Source organism: Protopterus annectens, chromosome 9.part0 (assembly GCF_019279795.1).
Source record: "Protopterus annectens isolate FY-2018-M chromosome 9.part0, PAN1.0, whole genome shotgun sequence".
NCBI lineage: Eukaryota > Metazoa > Chordata > Ceratodontiformes > Protopteridae > Protopterus > Protopterus annectens.
The window spans coordinates 56,119,026-56,136,076 of NC_056743.1; the positions used below are offsets into that span (position 1 = coordinate 56,119,026).

Sequence of the window (17,051 nt, forward strand, 5' to 3'; positions counted from 1 at the left end):
ACAATGGAGGCCTATTTTGGACTTGTCCGTTCTAAATACTTTTCTCATGGTGCCAAAATTCAAGATGCTGACGTTACAGCAACTTCTTCCCATGCTGGGCAAGGGGTCTTGGCTGGTTACTCTGGACCTCAAGGAGGCATACCTGCATGTCCCTATCAGACACAGTTGCAGAAGATACCTCAGATTTCTTGCAGGAACAGAGCACTATCAATTTTCAGCATTGCCATTTGGCTTATCTACTGCGCCCAGAGTATTCACGAAATGCCTGGCATCAGTAGTGGCACATTGCAAGCTCCAGGGGATTCAAATATACCCTTACCTGGACGACTGCCTAATACAAGCAGACAGCAAACAGACCTTGGTAAGACACTTGGATTACGTCATTCAATTGCTGCAAGCTTTGGGATACACAGTCAACATTCAAAAATCAAGATTACTGCCATCCCAAGAGATTACATTTCTAGGAGCAAAACTGGACACTCAGTTACAAATGGCTTTCCTCACAGAGGACAAACAAGAACAGTTAACAGCTTACTTCAGAGGCCTAGCAAAATTAACCCACCTGACCGCAAGGAAAACTTTGCAGGCCCTGGGGTACATGGCATCTTGCATCCTTCTAATCCCTCTGGCAAGACTACACATGAGAAAGCTGCAATGGTAACTAAAAAGCTTGTGGTTGCAACACAGCCACAACCTAGAAGACATAATACCACTCATATCATGCCTACAAAGGGAATTCCTGTGGTGGGCTTAAGCAAGTCACTTAAACGAAGGCATGCTTTTCAACAAACCTCCAACAAGTCAAACTATTACAACAGACGCCTCAGACCTCGGATGGGGGGCGGACATGGACAGCAGATGCATTCAAGGGCAATGGACTCCCATGGAGATGCATCAGCACATAAATCAAAAAGAGATGTTGGCAGTGATACATGCAATAGAAGCCTTTGGAAAATCTCTTCAACAAGGTCATCTGCTAATAAGAACAGACAACACCACTGTCATGTGGTACATAAACAAGCAAGGGGGCACTCATTCCTACCCCCTCTGCAGACTAACAATGATTCTTTGGGAAAAGTCCCTGAAACTGAACATCTACTTGCAAGCCCAGTTTGTTCCGGGCAAGGACAATATTCTGGCAGACAGATTGAGCAGAAATTTCTTAGATCCACACGAATGGAGGCCACACCCACGCATTTTCGCACAAATAGCATCTGCATGGGGAACACCAGACATAGACCTCTTTGCATCTCATCTCAATCATCACCTGGAAAGGTTTTGCACAAGGATACACCATCCTCTAGCTTGGAGAACGGATGCGCTTTCTTTCAGCTGGAATGCTCTAACAATTTATGCATTCCCTCCTCTACCTTTGCTCACCAAGGTGTTACTGAAGATCAAGGCAGAACAGCCAAGAGGAATCTTGATAGCTCCAGACTGGCCAAGGCAACACTGGTATCCACTACTATTGAGCATAACTCACTCCAAACCGTGGCCCTTGCCTCAATGGCCTCTGCTCCTGACTCAGCAGAGTTACAAGACTGTTCATCAGAACCTGCAAACCCTAAAGTTGACAGCCTGGAGAGTCCCATGACTCAGACCCATGATTCACTCTCCGAAAAAGTTCAGGAAATTTTGCTGGAGGCACGCAAACCTTCCACCAGAAAAACCTATTCGAACAAATGGAAGAGATTCACCATCTGGAATGACAACAAGGGCCAGGATGCATCATTGGTGAACATACCTCAGATATTGGAATACTTGACAGAAATGTTTCACAGTGGCCTCTCATACTCCTCCATCAAAATCCACACTTCAGCTATCTCAGCACATTACAACTGTGATCCACCTGTGTTCTCGCATCCTTTGCTAAGACAGCTTCTAAGAGGCATAAAGAATATCAAACCTCCAAGGAAGCTACCAATCCCTGCATGGGACCTCAATTATGTCTTGGAAAAATTAACCCTTCCTCCTTTTGAACCAGCAGCATCTTCAGAAATGCAATTTCTCTCTTGGAAAACAGTTTTCCTGTTGGCAGTCACTTCAGCAAGAAGAGTCTCGGAGATACAGGCCCTCATGGAAGTTCCTCCCTTTATCATCTTTCATCAGGACAGAGTTTCCCTTAGGACCAATCCTTCATTCATGCTTAAGGTGGTATTCAGAGTGTCTTTAAACCAAGCAATTCACTTGCCAACTTTCTTTCCTAATCCTCAAAATAAAGGGGAAAGGTTGCTGCATACTTTAGACATTCACAGACAACTACGCTACTACTTGGACAGAATAAAGTCCACCAGGAAGTCTGGCCAACTGTTTGTAGCCTATGCTGCTGGAGTGCAAGTAAAAGCAGTCACCAAACAAACTATCTCAAAATGGATTGGACACTGCATCAGATTTTGTTATTCTTTTCAGGGAAAAAGTGTGCCAGCTAATATTAGACCACACTCCACCAGAGCTATGGCCACATCCACAGCTTTTCTAAGAGGAGTGGCTACAAAAGACATTCTAGAGGCTGCTACATGGAGCTCCGTGCATACATTTACCAAACACTACAACCTGCCATTATACTCCAGATCCCGAGCAGGCTTTGCTTCGGCAGTCCTGCAGGGCCTTCTAGCTGCACCATCTCTTACTTAGTCCTACCACCCCCAGCTTGGCTATGGTATTCAACCCATATGTCAGGGCTGCAGTTGCATTCTTGAAGGACATAGTACAGTTTTGTACCTACCATAAATGTAGATGTCCGATAGATATGCAACTGCAGTCAGGTTTTCCCTCCCTCCTACCCCTCTGTTTTTCCCATTTTGGGTACTTACTCCCCTTACCTATCAGCTGGGGATATATGTTAAGGTGTATCTGTTTATTACTGTTGTGCATGTCTGTTTTTATCTGTTTATCCATTCACCAAATTTAGCCTTCATTGGAGGGCACCTGGCATCTGGGGCAAGAAACACTGAAGAAGATGGCGTCGGCTGATGCCTTTATACTCCAGCCGCTCTGACGTCGGGGAGGAGGCGACATAGGCCGACGCCGGACCCAGACTTTGGAATCTGGCCGACCGAAGGGCTGCCTGAGGCAGGACAACCCATATGTCAGGACTGCAGTTGCATATCTATCGGACATCTACATTTATGGTAGGTACAAAACTGTACTTTCCTGTGATTGATTTTTGCAGGCTTCAGGGGATCCAGGTATTTCCTTACTTGGATGACCTGCTGATTCAGGCCTCCTCTAAAGAGATCCTGTTATAAAATCTTAATTGCTGCCATTTCCCTTCAAAAAGTCTTCTTTGGCTCCTTCTCAGGATCATGTTTTTCTAGGTTGCAGGATTCCGACGATGCCTATGCCGGCATCCCTTCCTCTTCCCAAGGCCTTCATTCTCATTTCTGTCTTTCGGATTCTTCTTCTTCTGGCTTTTGTTACTGCCAGGGAGTTTCTGAGAGCTCTAGGATTCATGGCATCCATCATCCTTAGGCTCCATCTGGCCAAACTCCACATAAGAAATTTTCAGTTGTTTCTGAAGTCAGTTTGGCTTCAACATGCACATCCTCTAAACTTTTCAGTTCCTCCTCTTCTCTGTTCAAGAAGGAACTTCACTGGTGGATCCAGCAGTTGTCTCTAAATCCATGGCTCCCTTTTCATCCCCCTCTTAGTATCTGCTCACAGACACTTCAGATGTGAGATGCGGAGCAGTTTTTGGCTCCCTAAAGGTACAGGGGATGTATTCACCTTGTCAGCAGAAGGAGCACATCAGTGTCAAAAACATGAGAGCTCTTCTGCTGGCTCTTCAGGCTTTTCATTTTCTTTTCTCCACAGGACCTCCTAAGGTATTTACAGACAACCCCGCAGTGATGTGGTATATAAACAAATGGTGGGGGGGGATCTTAACTTCTTTGCCAGTTGGCACTTTTAGTATGGGATCTTGCTGTCCAGTATCAAGTGACTTTAGGCAGTTTACTTTCCCTCAGGTCAAAACATTGTTGGCAGACATTCTGTGCAGGTCCTTAACTCAATCCTACAAATGGATGCTTCACAGGGATGCGTTTCTGGAGGTAGTCCACTGGGGGATATTCCTCAAGTAGATCTATTTGCTTTCTGTCTGAACGAGCAACTTACTCTATTTTGTGCCAGGTCATCTGGTGTGGAAGGTGGACACCTCCCTTTTTCTTGGAAGGGGATGTTTCTTTATGCATTCCCTCCCCCTCCTCTCATTCCAAAATGTCTTATTCAAAATTCAACATGATGCTCCCAAAATCTTGTTGGTGACTGCCCTTGGCTACATGCAGACGAGGGAACCAATGCTGTCTCAGCCAAAAGGCAATTATCACAAGTTACCTCAGGGTGGACGTACTAGCACAAGGCAAGGGATCTCTCATCCATCCCCACCTGTCCACTCTTCAACTGACACTGTGGGTGATAGGATTTTGATTCCACATAGACACCTTTTTTCAGATTATGTGTTTAGGGTCCTGCAGGAGGCCAGAAAATCCTACTTATCCAAATGGAATAGGTTTTTTTGGTGTCTCATAACCTGGATCCACTTTCTGTGGATGTTCGTTTGGTTCTTTCTTATTTGTTTGACTTGCTTATTGCTGGTTTGGCCTATTCTTCTGTTAAGGCCCACTTATCAGCTCTCTGCTTGTCTGACTTTATGTCCTCCTTTACCTTCTTGATTTGAAGCTAAACAGTTCCTTAAATACTTCCTTCATTTTAGGCCTCCCAGAAAGCCTGTTCCTCCTCCCTGGGATCTTAATTTTGTTTTGGAGAAGTTGACTCAGGCTTCTTTTGAGCCTGCTGCTTCAGCTTCTTTGCAGAATTGCGCTTGGAAGACTGTACTTTTGTTAGCTCTTACTTGCACCAGAATGGTGTCTGAGCTTCAATCCCTTATTCCTTGGTGTTTAATAAGGACAGGGTGTCCTTGCATACTAATCCTTTTATGGCCAATGTGATTAATGAGTTGTCACTTAATTAGTATATTCATTTGCCTATTTTTTAACCCTTCTCCTCAATCTGCCAGTGACAGGGTGCTGCATACCTCGGATGTGCATAAACAAGTCAGATTTTCTTTGGATAAGACCAGGTCTTATTAGAAAATCTGATCAATTTGTTTCTTTTCATCTTAGGTTGCTAGGTTTAGCTGTATCCAAGTAAACTATTTCTTTTTGGATCTCAAATCTATTTTTTTTTTGTAAATACATTTCATTAAGAACCTTTCTTCTTCTGTAAAAGCTCATTCTACTTGGGCTGTGGCTTCTTTTGGTGCTTTTTTCAAGGGGTTGGATACTGACTCTGTTCTTGAAACAGCTACCTGGACTTCTGTGTGTACATTTACTGTGTGTACGTTTACCAAGCACTACAAGTTGGATGGAATCTCCAGAGTTGGAGCTGGCTTTGCCAGGGTCATGGCTTCCTAGAGGGCTCTGCTGGTCCTTCCTCCTCCCAAGTTTCTTCATGAGCTTTGGCTCTCTTCCAGATGTAACGAATACTGCAGCACGTGAATGGAAGGACATAGTGCAGTTGTGTAAAATCTTACCATAACAGTAGATGTCCTTTCCTTCACTGTTGCGGTATTCACTCCCTCCCTCCTCCCCCGGTCCATTTCCCTCCTGGATGTACTGGTTACCTCTTGGTTTTCCTTGGACTGGTGTCCCTACTGGGGCTATCAGCTCTGAGGATGGTAAGTCCGGATGTCACCTTTATGCCCTAAACTATGCGAGGAGCATATGTGTAATATACAACCTACCTTAAAGCAACAGTAGGCTTTTGTATACTGCCAGACATCGGGCTGCCTGAGCCAGGGAATCCCAAAGGTTATGAATACTACAGCAGTGAAGGAAAGGGCTTCTAGTGTTATGGTAAGATTTTACACAGCTGTACTTTATCATGTATAATATAACAGCTATATATGTTATACATAATCTCTTTCTAACTGAATACAAGTATAATATCTGTGGCTCCTGCACATTTTTGAGTCTTGCTTTTATAATCTGTTCTACCTTTAAATATGTTTTGTGTTTTTCTACTCTTACCATAAACTGCAGTTGCATTGTAGAGTTTTTTTTGTCTGGATCTGTGTTGAAAATGGATTCTACCCAGTTGGGTTTTCCCAAGCAGCAATTGCAAAATAATTAAAAAAAAAAATCTTCTCCAGTCAGTGTGCACAGCACCAGTTTTGTTTTTTATTGGTGATCTGATAACTGCAGGGAAACCTGACATTTTTGTGTGATTGATGAAGAATACATGAACTCTGCTATTAACTCTGTTAGGATCAATCTGCAAAATAAATAAGCAGCAGAAGTGAACTGACAGGTATGGGGTGGGGGCTGTTTACTGTTGTGACATGATATCCACCACAGGTGAATGACGCATGCACACCTCAGTATGACGGCTTTTCATTTCAGTTCATTTCTTAACCATGCTGTGCCAGTAGAACCACAAAGGTGCCCGTAAAGCACCACTTAATGTTAGGTAAGTGAGGTAATGGGTCGATCCCCAAGGACTCTTTTCAGACACTGCATAGCACAGTATAATAGAACATAATCTGTTAGGTGGCTAAGGCATAGTCACATGGCATGAAAACAGAGATTGAGGGAATTAAACACTAGGCTACATGACAAAGCATTATAACAGCTCATAGCCTTTATCCTGTGAATAAAACTGCCAGATTAGATTTAAGTTTGTTGTGACAGAATCCCCAGAGGATGTCTCAGGTATAGCCCATTACAGCTGACCTTCAATATAAATTCATTTCTCAGTATAGTTTGTATTTCCACTTCTTTAAGTGTAAGCTTCTGTCATTAATCATTTTTTCCTTGATTTCCAGTAGACTTATGAGAGTAGATAGGGGCTACTGTCCTTGGATCCATTCCACTACCAACAATGATCTGTGGCCACTCGAACTGCGGTCACAACTCACACCGCTGGTGCCAAGTAGATTGAAATATGAAATATGCGAATGAATGAATCACGTACCAGCTCACTAAGTGAAGCCTGGCCAAAAGGACATGCAGGACTATGGGCCTACACCATCTGCACCCAAGAATAGGCTTCACACTGAAAACCCTTCAGTCAGTGTTTTGGTGCTAGCTTTCAGAACCCCTTTCTGGCTTTCCTCTTGATTCATTGCCTTCCAGAGCACTGTTTCTCATAGTAACCATCTTTTCAGTGAACTATTTAGCTCACACAGACACACAGTTTCCAAAGAAGGATGGAGACTACAGCATTCTGTCCCTGCCCATGGTACATCAGGGGACCCCTTTCCAGGATGTTTGACTAAAGAACTCCTGTTACTGGTTCACTGTTAGGAAATAAGCCCCAATGACTGTAAACATAAATGATAATATAGGGCAGGCAATGTGGCCAGTTAGAAGCAGGTACGAGCAGCTAGCTACCAGCCATTTTATCAGTTAAAAAATAAGTAATTGAATAAGTCAGCCACAAGCTTTTAAAGGGGAAAGAATAAAATACGTAAAAAAGAAGTTAAAACCGTACACTTAAAAAGTTAAATATGTAGGGAAATATGTAATTACAATGGAAAACAGAGTAATAACAATTTTGAGCAGACAGGATACTTAAAAGAAGAATTTGTCTAACCAGCTAAATATTTCTTAACTATAGCTAAATAGAAGTGTTTCTGGTCCCCATCTACATGATTTGACCTTACAGCACATAACAGGCAGAGAGACACATGCAGAAATAAACTTGCTGGCGCAGAGCAACAAGCCGTTCTATACAGACCTGCTCAGCAGTTAATGAAAAAAAAAAAAGGTGAAATTATGTCTGCCTGTTGAACAGTGTGTGGAGGGAGGATTATTCTGCCTGACCCCTGGAGTGATGTCTTGTAAATGATCCCCAATGGGAGACATGGTGTTGACAGCATTCTTTCAGATCCTCCTCCCCTCGCTGAACTACACCCTATGGTACTTTTTAGACACTTTCAATGAGGGGTAATGTCTTAGAGGAACCACTTCTGCTTTAGTTAACAGGTTTGTTTTTACCCTTGTGGCTACAACCCCACAAACAGGAAAAAAAGAAGTTAAAGATTCAGAACAAGCTGTTACTCAACATAGCTGGCCTTATCCCAAAAACAAACTCGAGTCTTTTTCTTCCTACAGCGAAGGACATCAAAAGATTTTTATTTCATATTGTATTTTATATGTAGCTGTTGTACTTCCTAGAAGATGCAAAATGTGCATACTTTTTATTACAGTGTACAGTAAAATGAGGACTAGTTGTTCATAGGACGGTACTAGGCTATTTGCTCGGAGGCCCTTATAAGCCTAGCCAAGAATTTTGCTCATGTTCCCTCAAAGTCAGCACCTGTTTCCCCTGTCCAGCAAGGACACAGGTGGGATCCCAGGCTTGTATTTTCTGTTTCCCATCCAGTTGTCCAGATTCCTCTTAAAGATGGCTAGAGAGGTACTCTGCTTGACATGGAGCGGGAGTCTGTTCCACAGACGGAGGAGTCTTTGGGACACAAATCTATCCTGCCAACAAGTTCTATTAATGTCACAGACCAGGTTAAGGCCTTGCATACAGGTTGCACGAGTGGGGTTTGTCTTACTGATATGCCGCAACTCCATCAAGGCTTGGTCTGAGATGGCCTTGTATGCCAGACACAGGTCACCCGTGAGCAGTCTGTACGAGATTAAGTAGACGGACAGTGCTTTTAGTCCATCTGTATAGGACAAGTGTTTGAGACTCGTCTCTCCAGCTGCTGCTTGTGCTTGGCAAGGTACATGACGAAAAGGGCATTGTACTCGATAATGGGTCTGATAAGGGAGGAGTACCCCTGTACTAGAGAGGTACTCTGCTTGACATGGAACCTCCTTGTTCCTGGATGAAATACTCTTATTTATGATGTATATGTATTTTTTGTATATTGTGTATGTATTTTCAGCCACACGTGTGGTTCACATTCTACAGCCTCATTCCTGAATAAAACTAGTTTCAGACTTTATCATGTTTATGTACCGGTCTCTGATTTGTTACAGTCTAACCAAGAGATGATGGCAGATTTAATAAAAACTTCACTACCATAAGAAAGTTTTACCCAGTTCCTGCCCCATTTGGCTGACTTTTGGGGCCTTTACTAACCTGATTACCATCCTTTCTTTATTCTATTTCAGACTATACTGTTTCTGTTCTGCTTTATTTTATTTCTTTGCCCTTCCTGTATGCTGTATTTCATGTTTGATTCTGTGCCATAAAAATGTCTCTGGAGACCCAAAAATAAAAAAAAAATAGTGTAAAAAAAATTGCTTTAAAAGTATGTGTCTCACACTAGATGAAAAGTCCTAGTATGTGTGCATGGCATTATGATAGCATACCTGCTTTGAGTTCATGGTCTTAGGATAAGAGTATCCGTTTTGAATTTAAGAATGCCAATATAAAGAGGCACTTGTATGGTTTGGACTTGACTATCTTGAAGTAAAATATGGGTTTAACGTATGCACATTTATAAATATAAAATTACATAAGAAAGTTAAAGTTGTATAAGAAAGTGTCACCTGATCTCTGATCTAAAAACCTTGAATGCATTTCAGATTCGTAAACTTCGCAGGGAGCTGGACGCATCACAGGAGAAAGTTGCTGCACTTACAACCCAGCTGACTGCTAATGTGAGTAAAAGCATGGCAAAAAACAGAATTTCCATTCAGTTTATTGATATAAAGTGTGAATCTCAGCTGGTTTGTTTACTAACATGGTTGCACTTCAGTCCTGTAAGGTCAATAGACTGATTACCAACATGCCAGAAAAATAGATTTAAGAAAACCAGATATAGCCCTCCATGAAAAAAGACAAAAAGTAACATGGATCATTTATCTTTCCCAGTTCTGAATGTCACTGAGCTGGTTCTGTACTGGTGCTCTTTAAAGGAGAACAACATAAAACAGAAAAAATGTGCTTTTTTTGTCATATTTTGATATCCCATGTACTACTAGTATATCAGGCTAGACTAGTTGGACTAACTTGGATAACAAAAGATTTGCTGGACACCAATCGGTGATGAGTTGTCCTTCAGTGCTTCATAAACCAGCTGATAAATGCTGCCTGATTTGTTGCATGCATTTTTTTCCCATTTAACTCTAGAGTTGCTCATGATACAGGCAGTTAGTGTTTACCTTACTAGTTCTTTGAAGTGACAATGTTTGGTCATCAGTAAATGAGCAGAGGTGGCAACTTCCACATTTTACAAAGTGGGGATCAGGGAGGGACTGAATTTAAGGAGTACAGCTTTGAATATTTAATAGAGATGAGTTATTCCCACTTGGCCAATAGTAAACATAGGTGGTTCATGCTCAATAAACCCAGTGATTAAAGTTTCATGCATACAGAGGAAGGGGCAAAGTTGTAAAATAAAATAAAAAATCCAAACTTATACGTGGAACACTGGTTTAATAGGACACAGCACAGAATCCCAACGACTAAGCGCTTTCGTAATAAAAATGGCTTCATCAGAGTACTGTTGGGTAGTACAAACATTTAAATAACATGAAATTCAGTTAACCAGCCAATCAACATTCAATGACATCATCACAGCACATTTGAATTTAAACAAACAGATGACAAACTGTAGTACAGAATATTTACTCAGTCTAAAATATATAATATGTAAATACTTTTTACTAAAAGAAGTTAAAAAGTTAAACCTATACTTATATTAAACTCAAACACAGATCTTGAAAATGTATAAGACCTTTTTATGCACAAAAAAATGTGAAACACATTCATATCCTAGTTGCTTTAGTCTTAAGCATTGGGAGAATAGCAATACTGTCATTAAGTCCCGGTGGATGAGTGGCAGTTAATCTAAGTTGCCAAATAGTCTCCAAATTTTCCACCTTGAACTTTAAATCACCCCCTTTCATTGCATTTCACCCTGTCTATAAAAAAAAAAAATATATATATTTTTTAAATTGGCACAGTTTAAACTATGCCTGTTGTGGGAGTCTTTAATTATGATGGCCCTGACATGTTCAGCTATTCTCTCCCTCAGCTTACGTACAGTTTTACCAACATAAACATTTGTGCAAGTGGTGCAGATTGCCACATACACTAACATATTAGTGTTGCAACAACACCTGCCCGGACAAGCTAATGTACGATTGTACCCAGTGTCCGATACATAAGGGCCATCATTGATGTACTTACATGCCCTGCATGCTCCACATTTGTACATTCTAGAAATCATGGATTTTCTGGAGTGATTTTCCATGATATCTTTTACATTCCTCCCTCGACTATACACTATCCTTGGTTTGGGTCCTAAGATCTCCTTACATGTGTCAGTGAGACCCAAATACCATGCATTGTTGAACACTGAAACAATGTCCTGAGCAAGATGATTGTACCTAAGAACCATTACAGCAGAAACATCAATTAAATCTTGAAAAGGCTTCACAGGAAGCCCTGCACCAAGAATAGGTTGGTAAAATGTGTTCATTTTCTTCAAAATTTCATGCTTAATCCTCAAAATTGGTTTTAAGGGATAACCCCTATCTAGGAATATACCCACAAGTTGGAACAGCTGCCAACCTGGACAACCTAACCATCTGCCCCTTGATGATACCCTTCTTCTGATGGTAAGGGTGAAGCTGCTATAATGGAGCTTTAAATTGGAAAAGGTTTTCTTCCTGTGGATACTAATTTCCAAAACTGTACCATCAAATTTAAGATTAATGTCCAAGTAATTAATTTCACTTGGATGCCAGGAGTGAGTAAACCTGAAAAACGTAGTGGTACTGTTGACAAACTCAAGGAACTCATTGGCTTCCTGTTCATTTTCCTTCCATAGAATGAGAATATCGTCCAAAAATCTGTTATATAACAGAATTTTGGACATAAACCTAGAGGTGAAGACAAAACTTTCTTCCCAAAACAGGAGTACTAAGTTGGTGAAAACTGGGGCACGTTTTGCTCCCATAGCTACTCCCGCTGTTTCTTGGTAAATTTCTCCTTCTTAGAGCAAGAAATTGTTCCTTAGGACAATTCCCATTAAATCAACCAATACATTGATTTTAGTCCTGTTACAGGTTTTACTATTCAATAGACCTTCCCTAAAGAAGTCCAAACCCTCTTCGTGGGTTATTATAGTAAAAAGATTGATCACATCAATAGTGAGGAAAGAAAAGGACACTGATAAGTCCACACTCCTAAGTCTTTCCAAGCAATGCCAAGAGTCCTTAAAATGTGCCCAGATTCACCCAACACTGTTTTAGTACATGAATCAACAAAGGCTGCCGATGGTTTAGTTTTGGACCCTCTTGCTGCCACAGTAGACCTAAAGGGAGGGTTCGAAATAGACTTATGTGTCTTGGGTATACCAAACATAACCGGTATAACCGGGTGTGGAACAGATAGATACTTGTATTCATCCTCATCCAAGGTGCCTTGAAATAATGTGTCTAACAAGAATAAATCTATCTTTGAATAAGCCCTATTAACCTCATTGATACAAACCCTAATACAGGTTAGTTGATCATTTAATATTTCACACATCCTGAAGACATAGTCATATTGAGACATAATGACCATGCCTCCACCTTTGTCTGGTTTCATCAACTGCAATTCATGATTTTTAACCAAACTCAAAAGTGCCTTCCTCTCCTCAGTAGACAAATTGTCAGGTACTTTTCTACTGTTGTCACTATTCAAAATTCTTCTTAATTCAACCTCACATAGTCTTTCAATCACTGACAAATCCACATTCTGAGGTGCAATAAACAAACTGCTTCTGTGCATCAAAACTTTTTCTTTAGTTAAAACATTCCCCTTAAAAACAATTTTAAATTAAGCTGTCTAATGTACAGTTTTAAATTAATCAACACATCTGCAATGTGCAATGTCCAAGGAAAATTCAGGCACAAAGGTAGTACCCTTGCTCAATACGCTGTGATGAAAATTAGTTAAAGTCAAGTGAAGTGTAGTTGTACACTGTAAATTTGTCCTTCATAAGTATATCACAACGCAGAGCTTCATTCATTAAAGCATGTTCAACAAAATAATTAGTCAACCTCCTCATCACCAGAATACATATTTGCACCACCAAAAGTTATATCTAATTCGGCCAATGGCCCCTGTTGCTTTGGTAGTGGTATCCTTGGTTGTACTTGTTCCACTGTTGAAGAATTTATTGTTGTAGTGTGGCCCCCCCTTTCCCCCTGTTCTTTAATCTCTCGGGCCTTCTCGGCCTGTCGTTCTCCTCCAAAAAGTGCTCATTATTAAAGTCGGATACCTCAGAATTGTCAAAGGTCTCTCAGTGTGAGTCCCCCAGTAGCACCAAAACCATTTTTAGTACCCTTCGTACCAATGGGATAAGCACAGTCATTTTTATAGCCATTAAGGTCTGTAATGCTACAGTGAATGGTGTTTAATTCATCAAGATTGTTAAACATAATTCTGCCAAGTTGGTGGCTTTAGAAGATGAATTAAACACCATTCATCGTGGCATTGTCAATGACTAGTTATTTAATAATTATTCAAACAAGTACAATCAAATATTAAAAGATGTTGAAAATTTTGTGACAACATAAATACTAAATGTAAAAAACTCTTGAGACCGTAATTATTATATCCATAAGTATTCAAGCACTTCTTTAAATATCTAAGAATTCATAACCATGAAATACATTGATTTTCATTTGTCCTTCTGTTTTTTTACTGCTTTTTTCTTTTCTTAACCGTCTCTTGATTGTTGTATTTCTCTTCAAAGATGTTGATAGATTGGAGTCCATTTATTCTGTTTTTTTATAGGATTTTATTTTTCTGTATAAAGTCCATTGCATCTTCTAAGGTGTTAAAATATTCTTTCCTTCTGGAAAATGAATCCTTATTTTTGCTGTAAATAGAATTTGTGCTTTAATATTGTTTTTCTTTAAGCTTTTAACAAGTGGTACACATGCTTTTCTCTTTGACATCACACATTTTGAATAGTCATTGTAAAATCTTATAGCATTTTCTTTAATTTTAACTGGATAATTAGTCCATGCTGCTATTACGACTAAATCCTTACCTTGACTTGAGAAAAATCTTGCAATCACTGACCTTGTTTTTTTTTTAAAAGATGAGTTGGAAAGTGATCTATATGCCCTTTTTATGCCAAAGGAAAAAGCTTCTGGCAGGTTCAAAGTTTTAGGCAGCCAGATATTAAGGAATTGAATAATACTGTATCCCTCTCCTTTTTTAGGAATCCTGTTAATCCTGATGTTATTCCTTGTAGATCTGTTCTCCAAGTCTTCTTTTTTTTCCTGGAGTAAGTTGTTTTGTTTCAGAAGAAATTCAGTGTTGTCATTTTCAAGTGATCTTCCATCAAAATCAGGCATTGCCTCTTCTATACTCAAGATTTGTGATGGTTGTTCTTTAAGAGATTACTAATGTAAAACGAAACAATCACAACTGTCCCAAATTGTAGATCCAAAAAGCACCAACGAGATGTGGTCCATTAAAGAAATTATAGTGGACAGTTGGAAAGTCTTGTTGGGGAACATTGATTTGATTAAGGTTATAGGCGCACGACCAAAATTCACTTTTAAGAAAAACTTAAACATGAAACGCTTATTGGATCAGGGAAGTAGTCATAATAATAACACTAATAAAAGTTTTATCCAGACCAGAGGCACTTTTGATTACAACAATTGTAGACAATGCAGGTATATTAGTAATTCATCCTCGGTCAAAATTGGAGAAAAGAAAAAAAACTTTTGGTCAAAGGGCTATTTCACTTGCAATAGTGAGATGGTAGTGTACATTGCACGGTGTGAATCATGCCCCAGTTATTATGTTGGGAAGACCATTAGGTGTCTTAAAAGTAGAATTTATGAACATGTGTTGGCCATAAACAAAAAAGAACAAACCAATGATTTGGCTAGACATTCCAGCATATGTAGTGAGTTTAAAAAGTTCACTTTTTTGTCATATAGATAGTGTTGGTCAGGACTATACACTACACGGGGGATTAGAAGACACTGTTAGAGTGCAAGGAATACATTTGGGTGCAGGTCATGCACCAGGTTTAAATGATCATATTAACATTAAATGTTTTTTACAATATAAATAACTATATTAGTTACGATTATAAAAACTGATATTTTTATAACAATAATTTTTTATGAGTTGTTGTTGTATCTTTTGGCTTTTCCCGGTTAGGGGTCGCCACAGCAGAACTCCGGTCCGCTAATGATTGGCAGTAGATTTTTACGTACCGGCTTGCCAGGCCTGATGCACAACCTTCAATGAAGGTACGCCCATTCACGCATGTCTCCACACAGAAGACGCTTTAGCTGAGAATCGAACAGGACAACGTCTTACTGTGAGGCGACAACGCTACTGCAGCACCACCACCGATTAATGGAGAAAAACTCATGTTTTTTATATTTTGTATTTAAAAACAGTTGAAATGGTTTGAATGAATGACATCATTGATCATGTGATTTTCTTACTATTTAAATTGTCTTTAGGGGTGGTTTCATTGTTTCTTAGGAAGTTCATGTGTATTAAAGTGAATGAAAGCGCAAAAAAAAAAAGTCTGTGCTTTTTGGATCTACAATTTGGGGCAGTTGTGATTGTGAGCTTTGAGTTTTTGTTCTTTAAGAGATTCACTCAGCACTTCAACTTGTTTTTTATATCTCTCTTTAAAGTTGTCCATTTTGCTTTATAATTTATCAATCTTTACAGATAACTCATTGATGTTGCTTATTATAGACTGTATGTCTTTTTGTTGTACTGTCCGGTACACTGGGCTCAATCTGAGATATTTAGTTTGTTCTAGTTTTGTTGACAGGAAACAGCAGTTAAGAGTTTCATACTTATTTTTGTAGTAAATCTTTCAGCAGATGTTCAGCTATAAATCCATCAAGTTTTGAAATGTTATATTTGATTGTTTTTAGTAAAAATCCTGTCAGAAATGTTAACATGAAGCAGAGCTAAATAAAAAGTGCTGTTTAACTGCTCAGCATCTTGGCCATACTCCCCGAGTGTTAGCTGTTGGGAGAAATCTTATATGCAGAACAGTGATGAGTTATACTGCATAAACCCTAATGCTGTCTCATTTGTTGCCTGTGAACTCCTTAACTAGTCATGATATCAAACCTGCAGGCAGTTGCTATTTACCTTGCTAGTTTTTGAAATGACAATGATTGGTCATTGATGAAGTTGGCAAGTTTCACATTTTGCAAAAGAGTGGATCTTGGAAAGTCTGAATTTAAGTATGGCAGCTTTGAATATGTAATAAACCTTGCTTTTTCATCTCTTTACTGAACAAAATGTAAGTGGACCAAGAATGGCTTTTACCAACTTGGAGTACGTATGGATTGAAGTAATTCAGTTAAAAAGTAGCACTGACTCTGTTTTCATAGAATATCTAACTTAATGACTCACCACTGCGGTGGTGGTGCTGCAGTAGTGTTGTCACCTCACAGTAAGACGTTGTCCTGTTCGATTCTCAGCTAGAGCGTCTTCTGTGTGGAGACATGCATGAATGGGCATACCTTCGTTGAAGGTTGTGCGTCAGGACCGGCAACTCGGCACGTAAAAATCTACTGCCAATCATTAGCAGACTGGAGTTCCACTGTGGCGACTCCTAACCGGGAAAAGCCGAAAGACACAATATCTAACTTAATGACTCACAGCACTGTTACTCTAATTAAAAGAGGAAAAATAAATCTTCATTCATGATGTCTAGGTCATAAATATTGTAAGAACTCAAAATCCATGTTGGAAGGAAGGCAGAGAGACTGAAAGCAAAGTCATATTAGTATGGCAATCCCTATGATGGCCATTTTGGGAGTAAAACTTAAGAGTTAGTTTGATGCATTAGCAGTGCATGGGATATCAAAATATGATGAAAAAAGTGTATTTTGTTCAGTTTTATGTTGTTCTCCTGTATGAACACCAGTATAGAGCCAGTTCACTGATGGGCAGAAAAACTGTGAATGCACACTGCTGCTAAGGGAAAATTGTAAACCATCAAACAAATTCCTCATTTCATCACTAAAACAACATTAATTAAAAACACCGTGAAAAAAACAAAATGAATCGCAAACACAAGTAGTGAA

General features: G+C 39.8%; 1 protein-coding gene across 1 annotated transcript in view; it reads left to right on the top strand.

The window, feature by feature from the left end:
* The window catches only part of LOC122810494 (neuron navigator 2-like), a 2,968,645-nt gene that overhangs the window by 2,347,618 nt on the left and 603,976 nt on the right, over positions 1 to 17,051 (top strand). The window contains exon 25 of the mRNA XM_044082075.1: positions 9,543 to 9,617. Within this exon, the coding sequence (XP_043938010.1) occupies positions 9,543 to 9,617 (75 nt within the window). The remainder of the gene's footprint in view (positions 1 to 9,542; positions 9,618 to 17,051) is intronic.